Consider the following 17,619-nt stretch of genomic DNA (forward strand, 5'->3'; position numbering starts at 1 on the left):
GCCGCAGCTTGCATGTATGAAGTTCAACATATGACCGCATCCCGGAATGATGTGATTGCAGTTTGAGTGATAGCGCCAGTCATTAAGGGGGCAGCGATGCAGCATTTACGGGACGTGGCCTTCGTTGTCCGGACCAAGGCGTGTCAGGACTGTTTTCAGGGCGGCTGTGTATGTCACATGCAGCCTCTAGTGACAGGAAACATGGCCAGCCTTTGCACAAGGCTTTATACATGTGGTAGGGAATATAGATTGTAAGCTCCACTGGGGCAGGGACTGATGTGTATGTCAGGGTTGCCGACTTTAAGATTCTCCTCTCCGGGAGAAGCCCGGAGAGGAGAGTTTCAGCAGCCGCTCAGGGGGCGGGGCTTACGAGTGACATCACTAAGCCCCGCCCCATGTTGGTAAAGCAGCGAATTCAGTGATCTCCGTGGAGGGGGCGGGGCTAAAATGACACGATTGTGCCATTTTAGCTCCGCCCCCTCCTCTGAGACCCGAGGATTGCAGCATTTTAATGCCGCAATCCGGGGGTCAGCGGGGGTCCCCCCTGAATCCGTGAGGGTTGCCCACCCTTCCGGGGGCCGGGAGGGGGTACCCGATTTTCGGGAGACTCCCGGAAATTCCGGGAGGGTCGGCAACCCTGGTGTATGTTCAAATATTCTCTGTAAAGCGCTGCGGAAAAAGGCCTTATTTTGTTCCAGATGCAGTGCTGTGAATCGCTGCGTGTGGTTTTAACGCCACCCGCTGCTCATACAGATGTCCATCCCCCCCACCCTTGCTCACTGACCATCAAATGATTTGGAACATACACGCAAAAATAAAACTCATGTACCTTCGTTTTGCGTGTTCCCTTTACGGGAACAGGGTGGGTAGCTGACATTCAAGATGCCAGATGCGCGCCCCGGCAGCCGTGTCACTGCCTACCGTAATTTCCATGGGAACATTGGGGGTTTCCATGGGAACACCCATTAAACGCTGGGTGTGTCCATGGGCTTGTCCACTCGCCGCCGCCCCCCACCCGCACTGGTGAGTGCGAACAGGACGGCGAACATGCGCATTACCCCAAAAAAAAAGCGGCCGTCCGTGAGAACATGCATGGCCTAATTGCAATGTCTGGGACATAGTGGTGGTACATAAAGTCATTTGGGGGTCATCGGTCAAGTCCAGAAAGGACACAAAATGAAAAAGAGAAGGTGACATTTAAATAAATTAAATGTCATCACATATATATATATAATGTCTCCCCATCGTTCGCGAACATTTTCATGTTCAACGAGGAAAAAGCCATGTTCTATGATAATGTGGAAACGAGAGATCACATCTTGCTGATGACCCGTTACATCGACGACCTGTTCCTATTATGGAAAGGTACCGAGGATGAGTTCATACAGGCCATGGAGAATATTAATGCCAGGGACTCACCAATCAAGTTCACATTTCAAACCTCTCGTGACACCATTAACTATCTGGATGTGAGATTGGATATCGAGGAAGGCAAAATCAACACCAGCCTCTTTGTGAAGCCTACCGACAAAAATAATGTCCTTCGGGCAAATAGCTTTCACCCACCAGCCTTGAAAAAGGCACTGCCCAAATCACAGATGCTGAGGGCCTCCAGGATAGTGAGCGATAGGGCAAAACTACCAGCTATTCTTGACAACATGATGGAAAAGTTTAAAGAAAGAGGATACAAGGAGGAACATCTGGTCCAACAGAAAGAAGAAGTACTTAAACTCCCCAGAGAATCTTTGCTCTCTGGCTCTAAGACCGATCGAAAGAAAGATAACAACATGGAGAACACCATCCCTTTCGTCACCAGATACAACACTTCTAGCTATGTACTACCTAGAGCCACTAGAGCACTCTGGCCGATCATAAAAACGGACGAGAAGTTACCAGCTCTGAGGGACAAACGCCCCCTGATTTGCCATACTAGAGGAAAGAATCTGCAAAGCCTATTAGTCCATAATGACATCACTGGGTTCACGTTAAATAAATCCACCGAAGACAAGAGCTTCTTGCGCAAACAACATGGATGCTATAAGTGCATAAAATGTACCACATGTCAACACATGATAACAGGAAATTCATTCATCCATCCCATCGATGGCAGAACTTTCCCCATCAAGCATGTGGTAACGTGTACCACCACCCACATAATTTATGTTATACAATGCCCATGTAAGCTCTTGTATGTGGGTAAGACAGTGAGGTCTCTACGAACACGCATGGCACTTCATCGTTCATCCATCAGTAAGGCTTTACTGGGCAAAGAAAACGAACAACCAGTAGCGAAGCATTTCGCAGCAGCACACCACAAGTTGTCTGACCTTAAACACACTATAATAGATCACATTCCTGACTCCATCAGAAGAGGAGACCGTGATGGAAAGCTGCTAAGAAGAGAAACAATGTGGATCAACAAATTGAATAGCACCAGGCCTAATGGCCTTAATGACAAACTGTCACTGGGCATCTTCTTATGAATCCAGATATGGGACTTGTATCATATATAGAGCGCCCTTGTTTCTTTCCAGCTATCTCTCACGACTCGCTACCCTATATCTATTTCCAGTAACACCATGGGGTTGTTATAGGCCCACTAGAGTATATGGAGGCAACCCGTCTTTAGAAAATGGCTTCCATATATATATGTAAATATGGATCCCCAGCTTCCATTTAGTGCCAACTTCTATTTAGTGTTGACATATGCTGGGTGTTGCTCTATGAGCAAATGGTGTGCTTTTGTTTCCTCTCTGGCTTATCTTCCTGTCCCTTTTACATTTTCTTCCATTGTATAATAAATATATATGCATTCTGATAACAGTCGACACCGTGTCGACCCAGGTCAACCACGGCCCTACAGGCCATCTGTGTGCTATAGTTTCTCCTCCGGCTTATCTTTCTGTCCCTTTAACATTTTCTTCTATTGTATAATATTTATATATATGACTTTGACTATGATCGACCCAATGTCGACACGAGTCAATCACTGCCCTAAGGGCAATTGGTGTGCTATAGTTTCTTCTCTGACTTATCTTTCTGTCCCTTTTACATTTTCTTCCAGTGTTTATTATATATTATATATGTTGATCCAATAAGGGTGATAGAATATCGACACATGTCGACCATTACCCCACGGGTGAGTCACGTGCTTTAGTTTCATCTCTGACCCATCTCTCTGTCCCTTTTCATACCCTGTTTTCCAGTGTATTAGATGTATCTGACATTATAACATTGATGGTATAGAGGAGACATATGTCGACTATTGCTCCATGAACAACTTGCATTTCCCAGTTTTTCCTCTGGTTCATCCTTCTGTCTCTTTAAATATTTTCTTCTCACAGTACTGTGTTATTATAATCATGTTAGCATGTATTGTATTATGGTGTACTTCCGTTCTGTCAACACTATTACTCTTTCCACTGTTACTAATTTGACCTAAACCATAGTTCATCAGTTGTCATAGGGGAACCTCTAGTTCTACTCCTGTATGTCACACATTACATCACACATAGAGTAACTCAGACAGTTACCAGGGCAACGCAACTTGCGATATAGCCCAACCAGTCAGCCAATCAAAATTATGGCGATTTATAATGACGCACACACAGTTAGGACTTGTAATGAAAGGTCTCCTGTCGGTTTTTAAACTTTTTATTGAAAATAAACACTTGACACCTTCTCACTATTTTACATATACTGACCGAAAGGTGCAGTATTCTTATATATGCTTTTCCATAATCGCATCATAGACACATAGACTTCTATTTCATTTGTTCCCTTTTCATTTCAGTGTCACGACGTCTAACGCGCCGCGCCCCGCACACTCTGATGGCGCCTCCGTGGTAACGCTATTGTTTGCGTTCCACTATGCGCTCCAGCCACCGGATGTCCGCACGCTGATGACGGACTTCCGCCCTCCATCTTCCGGTCAGAGTTCCGGAGTCAGCGGGACGGACGTGAGACGCCGTGACTCTGCACTTCTCACCCTATTTAAGGTAAGCACCATACTGTTTTTATTTGTATCACCACACCTTGACAAAGGGGCGTGTAATCCCCGAAACGTTGGATTTGTTGTGACCACTTGAATACACTTTTGAAAACCCCGACTGAGTGCCGCTGCTTGTTATTCTTAAACCTCTACAAACTGCCTCCGGAAGGCACCCGGGTATTTGCACAGAAGTGGGAGTGCCGGACCGAATACTCACCTATATATATATATATATATATATATATATATATATATATATATATATAATATGTCTCTAGTGTCCGTTTGTGTGTCTTGGAAAAAGTCGGCTGAGAGTTTACCCATCATCAGCACTTACGTTGCGTATTAATGAGCCTAAATCTAGCTAAATATTTTTCTTAAATAGCGTACAAGAAGCCGTGGCTGCAAAATGATAGAGAAATCAGGCAGGCGTGCAGGCAGCCGGTGTCCTGCGCCGGGGTCCATTCATGCCGGCGCGCAGGCTGATGACGTCACGTCACTGTGACTCCATGCTGGGTGAAGGCAGCAGGAGCTGTTGCGCTTGTCTGTCTGTTGTCGGCTCGGTTTGACATAAATCATGAGCTCGAACAAAACCCGATATTTAATATTCTTCCAATATTTTGGAACCAAGTACTGGTAGGTGCTTTATACCGCTGATAAGTTATTAATAAAGATGAGATTTGACCAAGGGGGTGTCCTCTATAGAATGTTACTATAAAGCAGTGAAAAGACTGGAGCATGAGTGAGCTATTCCGGATTATTGGGGGGCGAAGGGAAAGAAGTGACTGATGAGTCCCGGGCAGTGGACAGATTGTTGCTGTGATTTGCTGCATGTGATTGTCTGCCCAGGTGTCCATGTCTTGATCATCTCTTTAATTGGATCATAAATGTGAATAGTGAATGTTCTAGCATACATGATACACTGCCTGAGTTTATATGGGACTATGTAAAAACCGGACCGGACTAGACTCCGGACCGCCGTACAGGACATCAAAATCTGCAGTCCGGAGCTTATGGGGTCCGGTCCGGGGGGTGTCCTGTTCGGGGGGTGTCTTGTCCGGGGGGGTCCCTGTGATAGCTATCATCAGGGACATGGGGAAGGGAAGATTACAGCCTCCCCCTGTGGTCCGGACCGTCCGGCTTTTGCTACATGCCCGGACCATACAGGGAGACTTTATTCTACCCCTCCTCCTCGACCTGGTGACAGGTGTCACAGGCAGAACCCCCAGACAGGACACCTCCGGACAGGACACCTCCCGGACCGGACGCTACAAGCTCCAAAATGCAGAGTTTGATGTCTGGTCCGGCGGTCCAGGGGTTTTGTCCTGGTCCGGTTTTTACCCATACCCCTAAGCAAGTGGTGCCTCACACCTCCCTGAACACCCCCTACAAGCTGGTGCCTCACACCTCCATGAACACCCCCAATAAGCTGGTACCTCACACTATAAAATGATGCCTTACACCTTTCTTCTAACCCCAACTATAACATGGTGTCTCACACCTACCTGCACAATTCGGGTGTGGACAGTTTCCCGACAGTCGGGATTCCGACTGTCATTACCCCGACGTCCGGATCCCGACAGTCAAAACCCCAACACTTAGGATCCCGACGGCCACTGGCTATTCTCCCTCGTGGGGGTCCATGGCCCCCATAGAGGGAGAATAGAATAGGTGGCCAGCATAGCGAGCCTGCAATTGGCTTTGTTGCGCTTGCCTTGCTGTCGGGACCATATACCACACCCACTCTTTCTACCCCCTGGGCCTGATTCTGGTACACTCGCAAAAGCAAACTCATTCTTTAATGGACAAAACCATGCTGCACTGCAGGTGGGGCAGATGTAACGTGCAGAAAGAGATAGATTTTCAGCAAGTTTTGACATCAATTGAATATACCCCTATGTGTGAATATCAGGGATTATTTGTGTTTAGTTTTAAATTAAAGTTTAATCCTATTAACTAGGGGGCTGATTCTGAATCACACACAGTGATCCGAATTCAGCCCCTGCCCTGATGGTCGGTGTTTGCGCATGTGCAAAACCTGACTGCGAACAGCCGTGACAAGGTACTCCTTCGCCGGGTCATTCACAGAGAGGAGGGAGGGGGTGGTGGTGGTGCTGGGCCATGGAGGTCCCCATGGAAACGCTGGGCATTCCCATGGGTACACAGGCGGGCCGATGCCTGCTAGGGGCGAGTGGCTGACATTACATGATGATTTTTGTCCCGGCACCCGCAAATAAGTCAGTTGAGACTGACTTTTATTTACGAAGGCAGGAGAAATCATTCAATATTTTCTCCTGCAGCGGGGGGGTGTTCGGCGTTGCGGGCTCTCTGGCACTCGGTAAGCTGCGATCTTCTCAGCGTACCCAGCCAACTAGAATCAGTCCCTATATGTTATTAATTCCTTCAGTAACCCAGGTAAGAAATATGGCACCTTGCATAATAAGCTGCTCGATTTACATGCTTACTGCAATTTGGCAACAATTTTTTACAGAACTACACACACAGCATTATAGCCCAGTAAGCAGTGACATAACTACAGGATGGCTAGACTGGCAAATGTTCAGGGGCACACAAGGTGAAGGGGACTACCAAGTGCCAGTGTCTGGCCCTTGCTGCCTGCCACTTACCTGACAAACCTGTGTTGTTGGGGTCCACCTGGGGAGGTTTGTGACCCTGCGGCTCCCTGTTGGTGTCTGTATATCTCTTGGAGTGCCTCTGACCACTATTCTGTACAGTTCCGTTGGTAGCTAAACCCCTAAACCTAAGGGTTTATAGAAATGAAATAGAAGGCCACCTTGACAGTTTGCCAGGAGCATCCAAGCATCTAGTTACGCCAATCACAGTAAGTGATGGTGACATTAAACCAAGGGCGTGTAAGACTATTATATAGTGTTAAATTGATACTTGTCAGTCAGGTGGCCAATCCCGGGATCGGCGGAATCCTGGGATTTGGCCCTAAAAACACCGGGACTGAATCCCAGGATTGGAAGGTCCAATCCCGGGATTAGCCTGCGCATGCGCAAATCTAATGCCGGGCAGCGTCTGAGCATCTACTCAGACGCTTCCCGGCTGCTACTGACCCCGGCCGTGCGCAGCGTGACATGATGTTAGAGGTCACGCTGCGCAGCCTGCCATCCAATCACCGCAAGGCCTCCTCTGGTTCCTCAACATCTCTCCATCTCCGGCCTGGGTCCTGACACCACATCCCCCGCACACTCAGCTCCGGACCTCCTCTTCTGTGCACCGCCTACTGACAGCTGCACACCCGGTCCTCAACTCTGCGTACACGGTCCTCCTCATTAGCACACCGCCTCCTAACAGTCGGCTGCCCGGGTCCTCTACTGTGCGCCGCACGGCCCGGCTCCTAACAGCCGCACACCTCCTCCTGCCTGTGTCCAGGGTTAGAGGGGGGATTAAAGTTCATCATTACTTTGATGAACTCAATCCCGGGTATCCCGGCAATCCAAATCCCGAATTTGGCATTTAAATTCAGTACCTGAGATAGTACACAAACTTTGCTTCATGTTTTGAAACCTTGTTTTATGCACAAATAAAATATTTCATGTGTTTGATGTGTTTGTACAACATAAATTCAAGACACCTTAAGATACATCATTGAAATATAAAAATATTCTGAAATACAGAATAATCGGTTATCCAAAATTCTTCTGGTCCTGAGCATTTTGGATAAGGGATACTTAACCTGTACTTTCCCATCCCAGCGATCATAGAGGGAGAATACAATGCTGAGCACAGTGAGGCACCAGGCCCGAAGCATGGTGAGCGGAGGCCATACACTTGTGTGGTGTCCATGTTGACCTGCAGTATATAGCAGGGCTGGGCAACACTGGCCCTCCAGATGTTAGTGAACTACACATCCCAGGATGCTTTGCATTAGTTTTGCTATGTGGCCATGCTGAAACGGATGCAAAGCATCCTGGGATGTGTAGTTCACTAACATCTGGAGGGCCGGTGTTGCCCAGCCCTGGTATATAGACACCACAAAAATGTGACATTTTGATATGTCGAGCTTCAGACTGTCAACCAATAGTGGCTGACATTTCGACCTAATGACTCAAACACACAGAAACCTACAAAAGTTCCTGACCGCTGATCTATTAATCTCTTCAGTGTTTTTTTTTTTTTTTTTAGGAAGCGCTCCCCACAGGACAGGTTTTTTTTTTGAGAGCAGTCCCTAAAAATCCCACCAGGGCCGGGCAGCGCTGCTGTGCTCTAGATCAGCAACTGCCCGGTCCTGCCCCCAGAAACCCGGCTGTGTGCGGCGTGACATTATCAGGGTCACACAGCCAGACGAAAGGGGCCGGGCAGTGCATGAAGCTAAGCTCATCGCTCAGCAGAGCAAGGAGGGGGAGACCGTGGCAATCCCGGGAATGCCAGTGTTAGCACTGGTGCAGAGCCCGAAAAATTTCCGGGATTACTAGTGAAGGGGTTAAAGGTGGCCATACACTAGAACAATCTCAGGACCTAACACACTTTCAAAAGGTTGTGCGTTCCATTGTGTGCACATCGTACGATGGGCGGCCCCGCAGGTCAAGAGGTCGATTCTCAGATCATACGTGCTGTATGTTTGATCCATCGCCTTTGCTTGTGGTCATAAGCAGATCGTATGTACTTTTAAAGCACATCTGATCGCTCGTCTTTCTGACCACCTGCATACGATCGGGTTGTGTGCTGGTCCTTCTGCTGTATGGCCAGCTGAAGTGTGAATATAACCATTCCTGAATGTATTTGTTAAACTTCTTGTTCCAGTATTTTCAGTATTGTCTGTATTTTCTGCTTTTAGTGGTGTAATGAGGGTACCAGAAACGCAAGCTGTTTTAGGAGTACAGAACTATTTGGAGGTGAGTAACGTGATCATTCCTTGTTTACCCCCCCCCCTCCTGTATGTATTGCCCATATATAGGTACATGATATGTAACAATTTGGATTCCCAAATGGGGTTTGCTTGCTTCAAATGTATTGAATCCATTGGAATGTAGAAGATTTCTTTAATACAAGTCTTGTTTTAGCTATTTGGCTTCATGCTGTGTTTTTAGCCATGTCTCTTTATTGTCAGACAAGGTAGTTTCCCTCTAATTCTTTTTAATACAACGCTAGATGTAACTTAGGCAAATACTGAGCACAAAATAAAGCACGCGATTACAATTTCATGAATGCAGTAAATGTTTCAGTATCCCCGTTAATGATTGTGCCATTCCAATATTTACTGAAATAGCATTTCAAATGTTATTTCAAGAGTCCAAGAGACCAATTTGTTATAAACAGTATTTCTTCTTCCTACTTCATGCAGCCCTTACAGTGGGGTTAGGCTCCTCCTCCCAGCTACAGACAGGCATTTGGATCCGCCCACCTCAGGTATATAGGTATACCTCCTTCCTGTCCTTTTTTCTGTCTCCTAGTGCTGCACATACTTTTTGTACTTGTTTTTCATCATATCGCATCGCATTGCATGCACAAGGCATGCAATGCGATGTGATGGATGCTATTGTAGCCCAGAAAGCACGCCGGGATCAGAGCGTGTATGGGCTCCTTTACTTAGTTTTAGGGTTTGTTAGTTAGTATCCATTTTTCTTCTTCTAGTGCGTCTTCTGGTGCTAAGAAGACTACATCTTGCCTTGAATGTGACACATTTTTAGCACTACGTCTAGATGCAGTGATTGTGTTAAGGATTCTGGGCCTTATTCTGGTTCACTCCTTCTGGAAAATTCCTTCTTAGATGGACAAAACCATGTGCACTGCAGGTGGGGCAGATGTAACATATGCAGAGAGAATTAGATTTGGGTGGGGTTTTACTTCAAAGTGAGATCTTTATAGCAGTGTAAAAATAAAGCAGCCAGTATTTTCCCTGCACATAAACAAAATAACTCACCCAAATCTAATTCTCTCTGCACATCTTACATCTGCCCCCCCCTGCAGTGCACATGGTTTTGTCCATCTAAGAAGGAATTTGCCAGAAGGAGTGAACCAGAATAAGGCCCTCTGTCCCTTCCCCTGATACCTCTACTCAGCTGTCAGATCCTATGGAGTAAATGAAAAAAGTGTTGTGTTCTAGGAGAAATTCTTTGCAAAGTTCCAGGTCTCAGACCAGTCTAGATTATGATTCTGAAGTCATATTACCCAATATTTTGTTGGAGGAAGAAGTCACGGTGTTGGCCAGTGCAGAACCTGGTGAAGTTTTGGAAGATGACAGAATGTTTTATTTGGATCTAGGAGAAGTTGTCCTGAATAATTTGTATAAATCTCTGAATTATAAGGAGGCTGCTTAGCAGGAACGTGATATGCTGTTTGTGGATAGGGCCAGGAAGGATGTTTTCCTATCCGTAAAGTAGGTAAAGGGTATCCTGCATAAAGTGTGGCAGAAACGAGAAAAAACGACTTGGTAATTTCAAGTGAATAGATCCGATGTATCCTATTGATGATGAGGAATTCCGTAAATGGTGTAGCATTCCTAAACTTGATGCGGCTGTCGCTGAAATCACCCTCACTATGCCTTCGGAAGACGCCCATGGATTGCCTACTTGGAATGATGAGGACATGATTTATGCCAGAGAATCTGGTGAGGATCAATTATTTTCACAGGTACCCTATGGATTCTACCGACTCACAGCACTGAGGTCATGGGTTCTATCCCCACCATGTGTTATATATACGGGGCAGTACGGACGGTGTAATGGTTACATTACTGCCTCACAGCGCTGAGGTCATGTGTTCTATCCCCACCATGTGCTATATATACGGGTCAGAACAGAGGGTGTAATGGTTAGCATTACTGCCTCACAGCGGTGAGGTCATGGGTTCTATTCCCACCATGTGCTATATACGGGGCAGTACGGACGGTGTAATGGTTAGCATTACTGCCTCAAAGCACTGAGGCCATGGGTTCTATCCCCACCATGTGTTATATATACGGGGCAGTACGGATGGTGTAATGGTCAGCATTACTGTCTCACAGCGCTGAGGTCATGGGTTCTATCCCCATCATGTGTTATATATACGGGGCAGTACGGATGGTGTAATGGTTAGCATTACTGCCTCACAGCACTGAGGTCATGGGTTCTATCCCCACCATGTGTTATATATACGGGGCAGCACGGATGGTGTAATGGTTAGTATTACTGCCTCACAGCGGTGAGGTCATGGGTTCTATTCCCACCATGTGCTATATATACGGGGCAGTACGGACGGTGTAATGGTTAGCATTACTGCCTCACAGCACTGAGGCCATGGGTTCTATCCCCACCATGTGTTATATATACAGGGCAGTACGGATGGTGTAATGGTTAGCATTAGTGCCTCACAGCGCTGAGGTCATGGGTTCTATCCCCACCATGTGTTATATATATACGGGGCAGTACGGACGGTGTAATGGTTACATTACTGCCTCACAGCGCTGAGGTCATGTGTTCTATCCCCACCATGTGCTATATATACGGGTCAGAACAGAGGGTGTAATGGTTAGCATTACTGCCTCACAGCGGTGAGGTCATGGGTTCTATTCCCACCATGTGCTATATATACGGGGCAGTACGGACGGTGTAATGGTTAGCATTACTGCCTCACAGCACTGAGGCCATGGGTTCTATCCCCACCATGTGTTATATATACGGGGCAGTATGGACGGTGTAATGGTTAGTATTACTGCCTCACAGCGCTGAGGTCATGGGTTCTATCCCCACCATGTGTTATATATACGGGGCAGTACGGACGGTGTAATGGTTACATTACTGCCTCACAGCGCTGAGGTCATGGGCTCTATCCCCACCATGTGTTATATATACGGGGCAGTACGGGTGGTGTAATGGTTAGCATTACTGCCTCACAGCGCTGAGGTCATGGGTTCTATCCCCACCATGTGTTATATATACAGGGCAGTACAGATGGTGTAATGGTTAGCATTACTGCCTCACAGTGCTGAGGTCATGGGTTCTATCCCCACCATGTGTTATATATACGGGGCGGTACGGATGGTGTAATGGTTATAGCATTACTGCCTCACAGCACTGAGGTCATGGGTTCTATCCCCACCATGTGTTATATATACGGAGCAGTACGGATGGCGTAATGGTTAGCATTACTGCCTCACAGCACTGAGGTCATGGGTTCTATCCCCACCATGTGTTATATATACGGGGCAGTACGGATGGTGTAATGGTCAGCATTACTGTCTCACAGCGCTGAGGTCATGGGTTCTATCACCACCATGTGTTATATATACGGGGCAGTACGGATGGTGTAATGGTTAGCATTACTGCCTCACAGCACTGAGGTCATGGGTTCTATCCCCACCATGTGTTATATATACGGGGCAGCACGGATGGTGTAATGGTTAGTATTACTGCCTCACAGCGGTGAGGTCATGGGTTCTATTCCCACCATGTGCTATATATACGGGGCAGTACGGACGGTGTAATGGTTAGCATTACTGCCTCACAGCACTGAGGCCATGGGTTCTATCCCCACCATGTGTTATATATACAGGGCAGTACGGATGGTGTAATGGTTAGCATTAGTGCCTCACAGCGCTGAGGTCATGGGTTCTATCCCCACCATGTGTTATATATATATACGGGGCAGTACGGACGGTGTAATGGTTACATTACTGCCTCACAGCGCTGAGGTCATGTGTTCTATCCCCACCATGTGCTATATATACGGGTCAGAACAGAGGGTGTAATGGTTAGCATTACTGCCTCACAGCGGTGAGGTCATGGGTTCTATTCCCATCATGTGCTATATACGGGGCAGTACGGACGGTGTAATGGTTAGCATTACTGCCTCAAAGCACTGAGGCCATGGGTTCTATCCCCACCATGTGTTATATATACGGAGCAGTACGGATGGCGTAATGGTTAGCATTACTGCCTCACAGCACTGAGGTCATGGGTTCTATCCCCACCATGTGTTATATATACGGGGCAGTACGGATGGTGTAATGGTCAGCATTACTGTCTCACAGCGCTGAGGTCATGGGTTCTATCCCCACCATGTGTTATATATACGGGGCAGTACGGATGGTGTAATGGTTAGCATTACTGCCTCACAGCACTGAGGTCATGGGTTCTATCCCCACCATGTGTTATATATACGGGGCAGCACGGATGGTGTAATGGTTAGCATTACTGCCTCACAGCACTGAGGTCAGGGGTTCTATCCCCACCATGTGTTATATATACAGGGCAGTACGGATGGTGTAATGGTTAGCATTACTGCCTCACAGCACTGAGGTCAGGGGTTCTATCCCCACCATGTGTTATATATACAGGGCAGTACGGATGGTGTAATGGTTAGCATTAGTGCCTCACAGCGCTGAGGTCATGGGTTCTATCCCCACCATGTGTTATATATATACGGGGCAGTACGGACGGTGTAATGGTTACATTACTGCCTCACAGCGCTGAGGTCATGGGCTCTATCCCCACCATGGCCCTAACTGTGCGGAGTTTGTATATTCTCCCCGTGTTTGCGTGGGTTTAATACGGGTTCTCCGGTTTCCTCCCACAATCCAAAAATATACTGGTAGGCTAATTGGCTTCCGTGTGCATGTGGTAGGGACTATAGACTATAGATTGTAAGCTCCACTGGGGCAGGGACTGATGGGAATGTTCAACTATTCTCTGTACAGCGCTGCGGAATATGTATGCACTATATAAGAAACTGTTAATAATAATAATAATAATTTAACCTGGATTTTAGTACAGTAGTTCATGACTGGGGTTTGCAAAACTGGACATGGGTGGGAACTTGTAAGATAATTTACAGATTGACTGCCTGAAAATGTATGTGAGTAAGCATTAGGAACAATTGTATTTATGAATAAAATAAATGGGAAAAGGGAAATGGATGCCACAGAATTATCTCATTAGACTTAGTATGACTTATTGTTTCTATGAATGAATAATCAGGAATTCTAGTTTAATAACGTATTCATTGATAAAATAAGTCTTATTGTCCATTGTATGTTACGCCACTGGGTATGGGTCATAGAGACGACTGCATGAAGGCCGACAGGGCTTAGGTCAACACCTGAAATATGTTGGCTAAGGTCGACACACGCATTGCACACCCTCTAAGTGTACCGTGTCCGCTCTCCATGCTCCGGGCACGGTGCCCCGCTGTGCTCGGCACGCTATTTTATTTTCCCACCGTGCCTTAATTCATGTCAACCTTTTCACTGTCGACATTCCCATTGTCAACCTAATGCTTGTGTCAACCTAATGGCCTAATACCTTCCCATAGGATCGCGCCAATGATCGTATCCCAAGCCACTAGAGGTGCTGCTACTTTCCTGTTTTTTTTTCCCGCATCCATTTGTGGCCTTTGTGGTCCATACGGTTATATTGGCTCGTGGTTATAGTATGCAGATCAAGGGAGCGCCTCAATAAGTGAGGATTATTTCAATGACCAAGTGGTGACCGGGTGGATTTATAAGAGCACAGGTTCTCAAACTCAGTCCCACAGGGTGCATGTTTTGCAGGTCTCCTCACAGAATCACAAGTGAAGTCATTAGCTCCACCTGTGGATCTTTTAGAATGTGTCAGCGAGTAATGGGTGCACCTGTGCACGTGCCGGGTGACCTGGAAAATGTGACCTGTGTGGGGTTCTGAGGACCGAGGTTGAGAACCCCTGTATAAGTGTATACCCTACTGCAGTTTCAGGCCAATTTGGTCTAAGCATACATAGGGTGAGATGTACTAAGCCTTGATAAGTGATAAAAAGCAAAGTTAGAAACTATCAACCAATCAACTCCTAACTGACAGGTTTCAAACACAGCATGTATGGCAGATACAAGCTGATTGGCTGCTTGATTATCACTTTCCATTTTATCACTTATCTAGCTTAGTACATGTCCATAATGTATTCTGGCCAACATGATGGCTGCATATGTGGAGACATTTAATATACACAAGATTCATCCAAGCTGACATCTTGCTATAGACGTTGGCATATTTGCATTTCGTTACTAGGTAAACTGCATCTCTATATCCCAGGGGCATTGGCTGAACCCTTAGGGTCGGGATGTTAACTGTTATGCTGCCCATACATATGTGAGATATTGCATGCAATCATTTGATTTCGACCACATCTGGCCGATAAATCAAATGATTGCATGCATTTTTAAGCTGACATTCGACGCGATGCACAGGCACGCCGTCGAATGTTGCATCGATCGATAAATATTATGTGCAGCTCATAATATCTATTTACTTGAGCAATCGCATGTGGTTTTTAACCAACTGCTATTGCTCGAATGCAATCAACAGCGGGTTCGGGGAGCGGGGCCGGGATGGGGACCGGAGCGCTGGCGGGGAGCCGGTAACTTAATGCTGGGGACCGGAGGGACTCAGCAGCAGTAGGGGAGTCATGGCGGCTGTGTAGCGGGGACCGGAGTGGTGGAGCTTTCAGGTGGCGGGACTCGGCAGGGGCAGCAGATACACTGGACGGCCCTCTGATTGGCTGAGGCCACTGAGAGAGAGAGCTCTTTCAGCCAATCAGAGGGCTGTCCAGTGTTTCAAAGTCAACTGCTGCTGCTGACAAGTCCCGCCACCTGAAAGCTCCACCGCTATAGTCCCCAGCACCGATCCCGCCTCAACAGCCCCACACCGCCTCTCTTCCAGCTCCTGATGTCCATCGCAGGATGGCATGCGACATCGGTGCTGCACTGGGCACCTCTTGATGCAATCAGATGCGATGGGGCATTGCATCTGATCGAATAAGTGTATGGGCAGCATAACACTCTAAATTGTATAAAAAACCCACGAATCCTTTGGTTTTTGTGTAGAACAACAGGAACAAAATGGTTGCAATTTTTTTATACGTATAATAATATACATTGAATTACCATGTTCTGGCTACTTTAAGGCTTCATTTTTAGTGTTCATTCTAGCACCCGCTATTTTTGAAAACCCATGCAGTTCCTCTTCCCTGCCTGGGGTGTCAGTGTCTTGTGTAGTGCTTCTAGCACAGTGTGGTCTGTATATCAGCACTTGTATGCAAACCAGACCTGTGCTAGAAACACCACAGCAGACAGCGACACCCCAGGCAGGGAACAGGAACTGCAGGGGTTTTCAAAGATAGCGGGTGCTAGAATGAACACTAATTTTGTATTAGAATACATGGGTTGCCTCTCAGCGCCTGGCTAACTCTCTTTTCAGTAGTGTGAGAAGCTGCTGGAAGGTAATAGAACACGTTACAATATACGACTTCTGCAGGATAAACCGTAGAGGATGCCAAGTTAATGACCGTTTAATTAAAGAATAAAAAAGCATTGCTGTGTCAGGCTTCTCCTTGCCATCCTTCTCCCACTGGGGCAGCCGTTTGCATCACCTGCTAGTAATTAACAGGCTTCCCTCTGCAGACCAGGCCCTGCTGGAGAGCTCAGCGTGGAGCACCAGGCACCAGCTGGAGGAGCTGCTCAGGTACATAGAAGTGCTTCAGCCTGGTACAGATATGTAACGCTTGTAGTGCAGGTCAAGGTCTTAAACACGAGTTGGTTACATCTCTCTTTGCTTTATTGTCTATTGTACATATAAAAAAAATATATATATATTTTTAGTATGTTTATATTGTACCTTATATAATGTTTGTATTGAATTTTCTTCTATACGCTTCAATAAAATAAAAGATTAAAACAAACAAAAAAAGAAAGTCAACCGAAAGCAAATGTGATTTTTTTTTTCTCGAGAAAAAAACACAAATACTATAAGTGGGGGTCTGCACATGCGCTGGCCCCCACCATTGGAAACGAGCCAACCAAAACCAGGCCCTATATGTCTGCTTTGCTTCCGATTTATATGAAATGTCACCCAAAAGGGGTGAGGACTGTTCTCCTTTTACCTGGTGTGGATTTTGGGGCATTTTCCTCTTTAGCTTATCTACTTCCATGGACAACGTCTCCACTTGTTCTTGTTAGGTTTTATATAATATGTAGTGAAATGTTTTTTTGTATAAAACTGTCCTACATTTCGATAAAGTCAATTGGCTGAGGAAGAGTGTAGAGAGAATGTTTCGGGTTGGTCCAGAAGGAAAGAAAGTCCCGGTACTAGGAGATCTGGTTGAGGGCTCTTCTCATTCGCTCTGTGTTTGCCTTCAATGAGCGGTAGCGTTTCCCGGACCGCAACAGAGAGAATAGTCCATTGTTGGGATGGATGAGGTCCTTCATTATCTTCCTGGCTTTGGTCCGGCATCGCTTGCTGTATATAGTGTCCAGGTCTGGAAGCACGATACGGATGGTATGCTCTGCCGATCGCACAACCCTCTGGAGAGCTTTCTTTTCCTTCTTGGTGCTGTTTCCAAACCAGGCCGTGATATTTCCTGTCAGGGTACTCTCTATGGTGCAGAAATAGAAATTCTTTAGTACTCTTGAGGATATTCTAAAGTCCTTCAGTCGTCTAAGACGATAAAGATGCTGCCGGGCCTTCTTCGCCAGGGAGTTAACATGACAGGACCATGTCAGGTCCTGCGTGATGTAAACACCCAGGTACCTGAAACTGTCTACTCTCTCCACTGGTATCCCGCCGATGGTCAGGGACTGGTAGTTCCCCTCCTGCTTTGTGCTGAAGTCCACTATTAGCTCCTTAGTTTTGCTGACATTCAGGTAGAGATTGTTG

The 17,619-nt window shown here is 46.6% G+C and overlaps 1 protein-coding gene across 6 annotated transcripts in view; it reads left to right on the top strand.

The window, feature by feature from the left end:
• The window catches only part of PUSL1 (pseudouridine synthase like 1), a 110,274-nt gene that overhangs the window by 12,677 nt on the left and 79,978 nt on the right, over positions 1-17,619 (top strand). For 3 of the 6 annotated variants that reach the window (XM_083163365.1, XM_083163366.1, XM_083163369.1), the window contains exons 1-2: positions 4,454-4,627; positions 8,796-8,853. In XM_083163365.1, coding sequence (XP_083019491.1) covers positions 4,569-4,627; positions 8,796-8,853 — 117 coding nt within the window. In that variant the 5' untranslated portion in view covers positions 4,454-4,568. Of the gene's footprint in view, positions 1-4,453; positions 4,628-8,795; positions 8,854-17,619 lie in introns of those variants that run through there. The other 3 variants (XR_014464089.1, XM_083163368.1, XM_083163367.1) reach the window with 1 other exon arrangement.

This window comes from Crinia signifera, chromosome 19 (genome assembly GCF_055691185.1).
Source record: "Crinia signifera chromosome 19, ASM5569118v1, whole genome shotgun sequence".
Classification (NCBI taxonomy): Eukaryota; Metazoa; Chordata; class Amphibia; order Anura; family Myobatrachidae; genus Crinia; species Crinia signifera.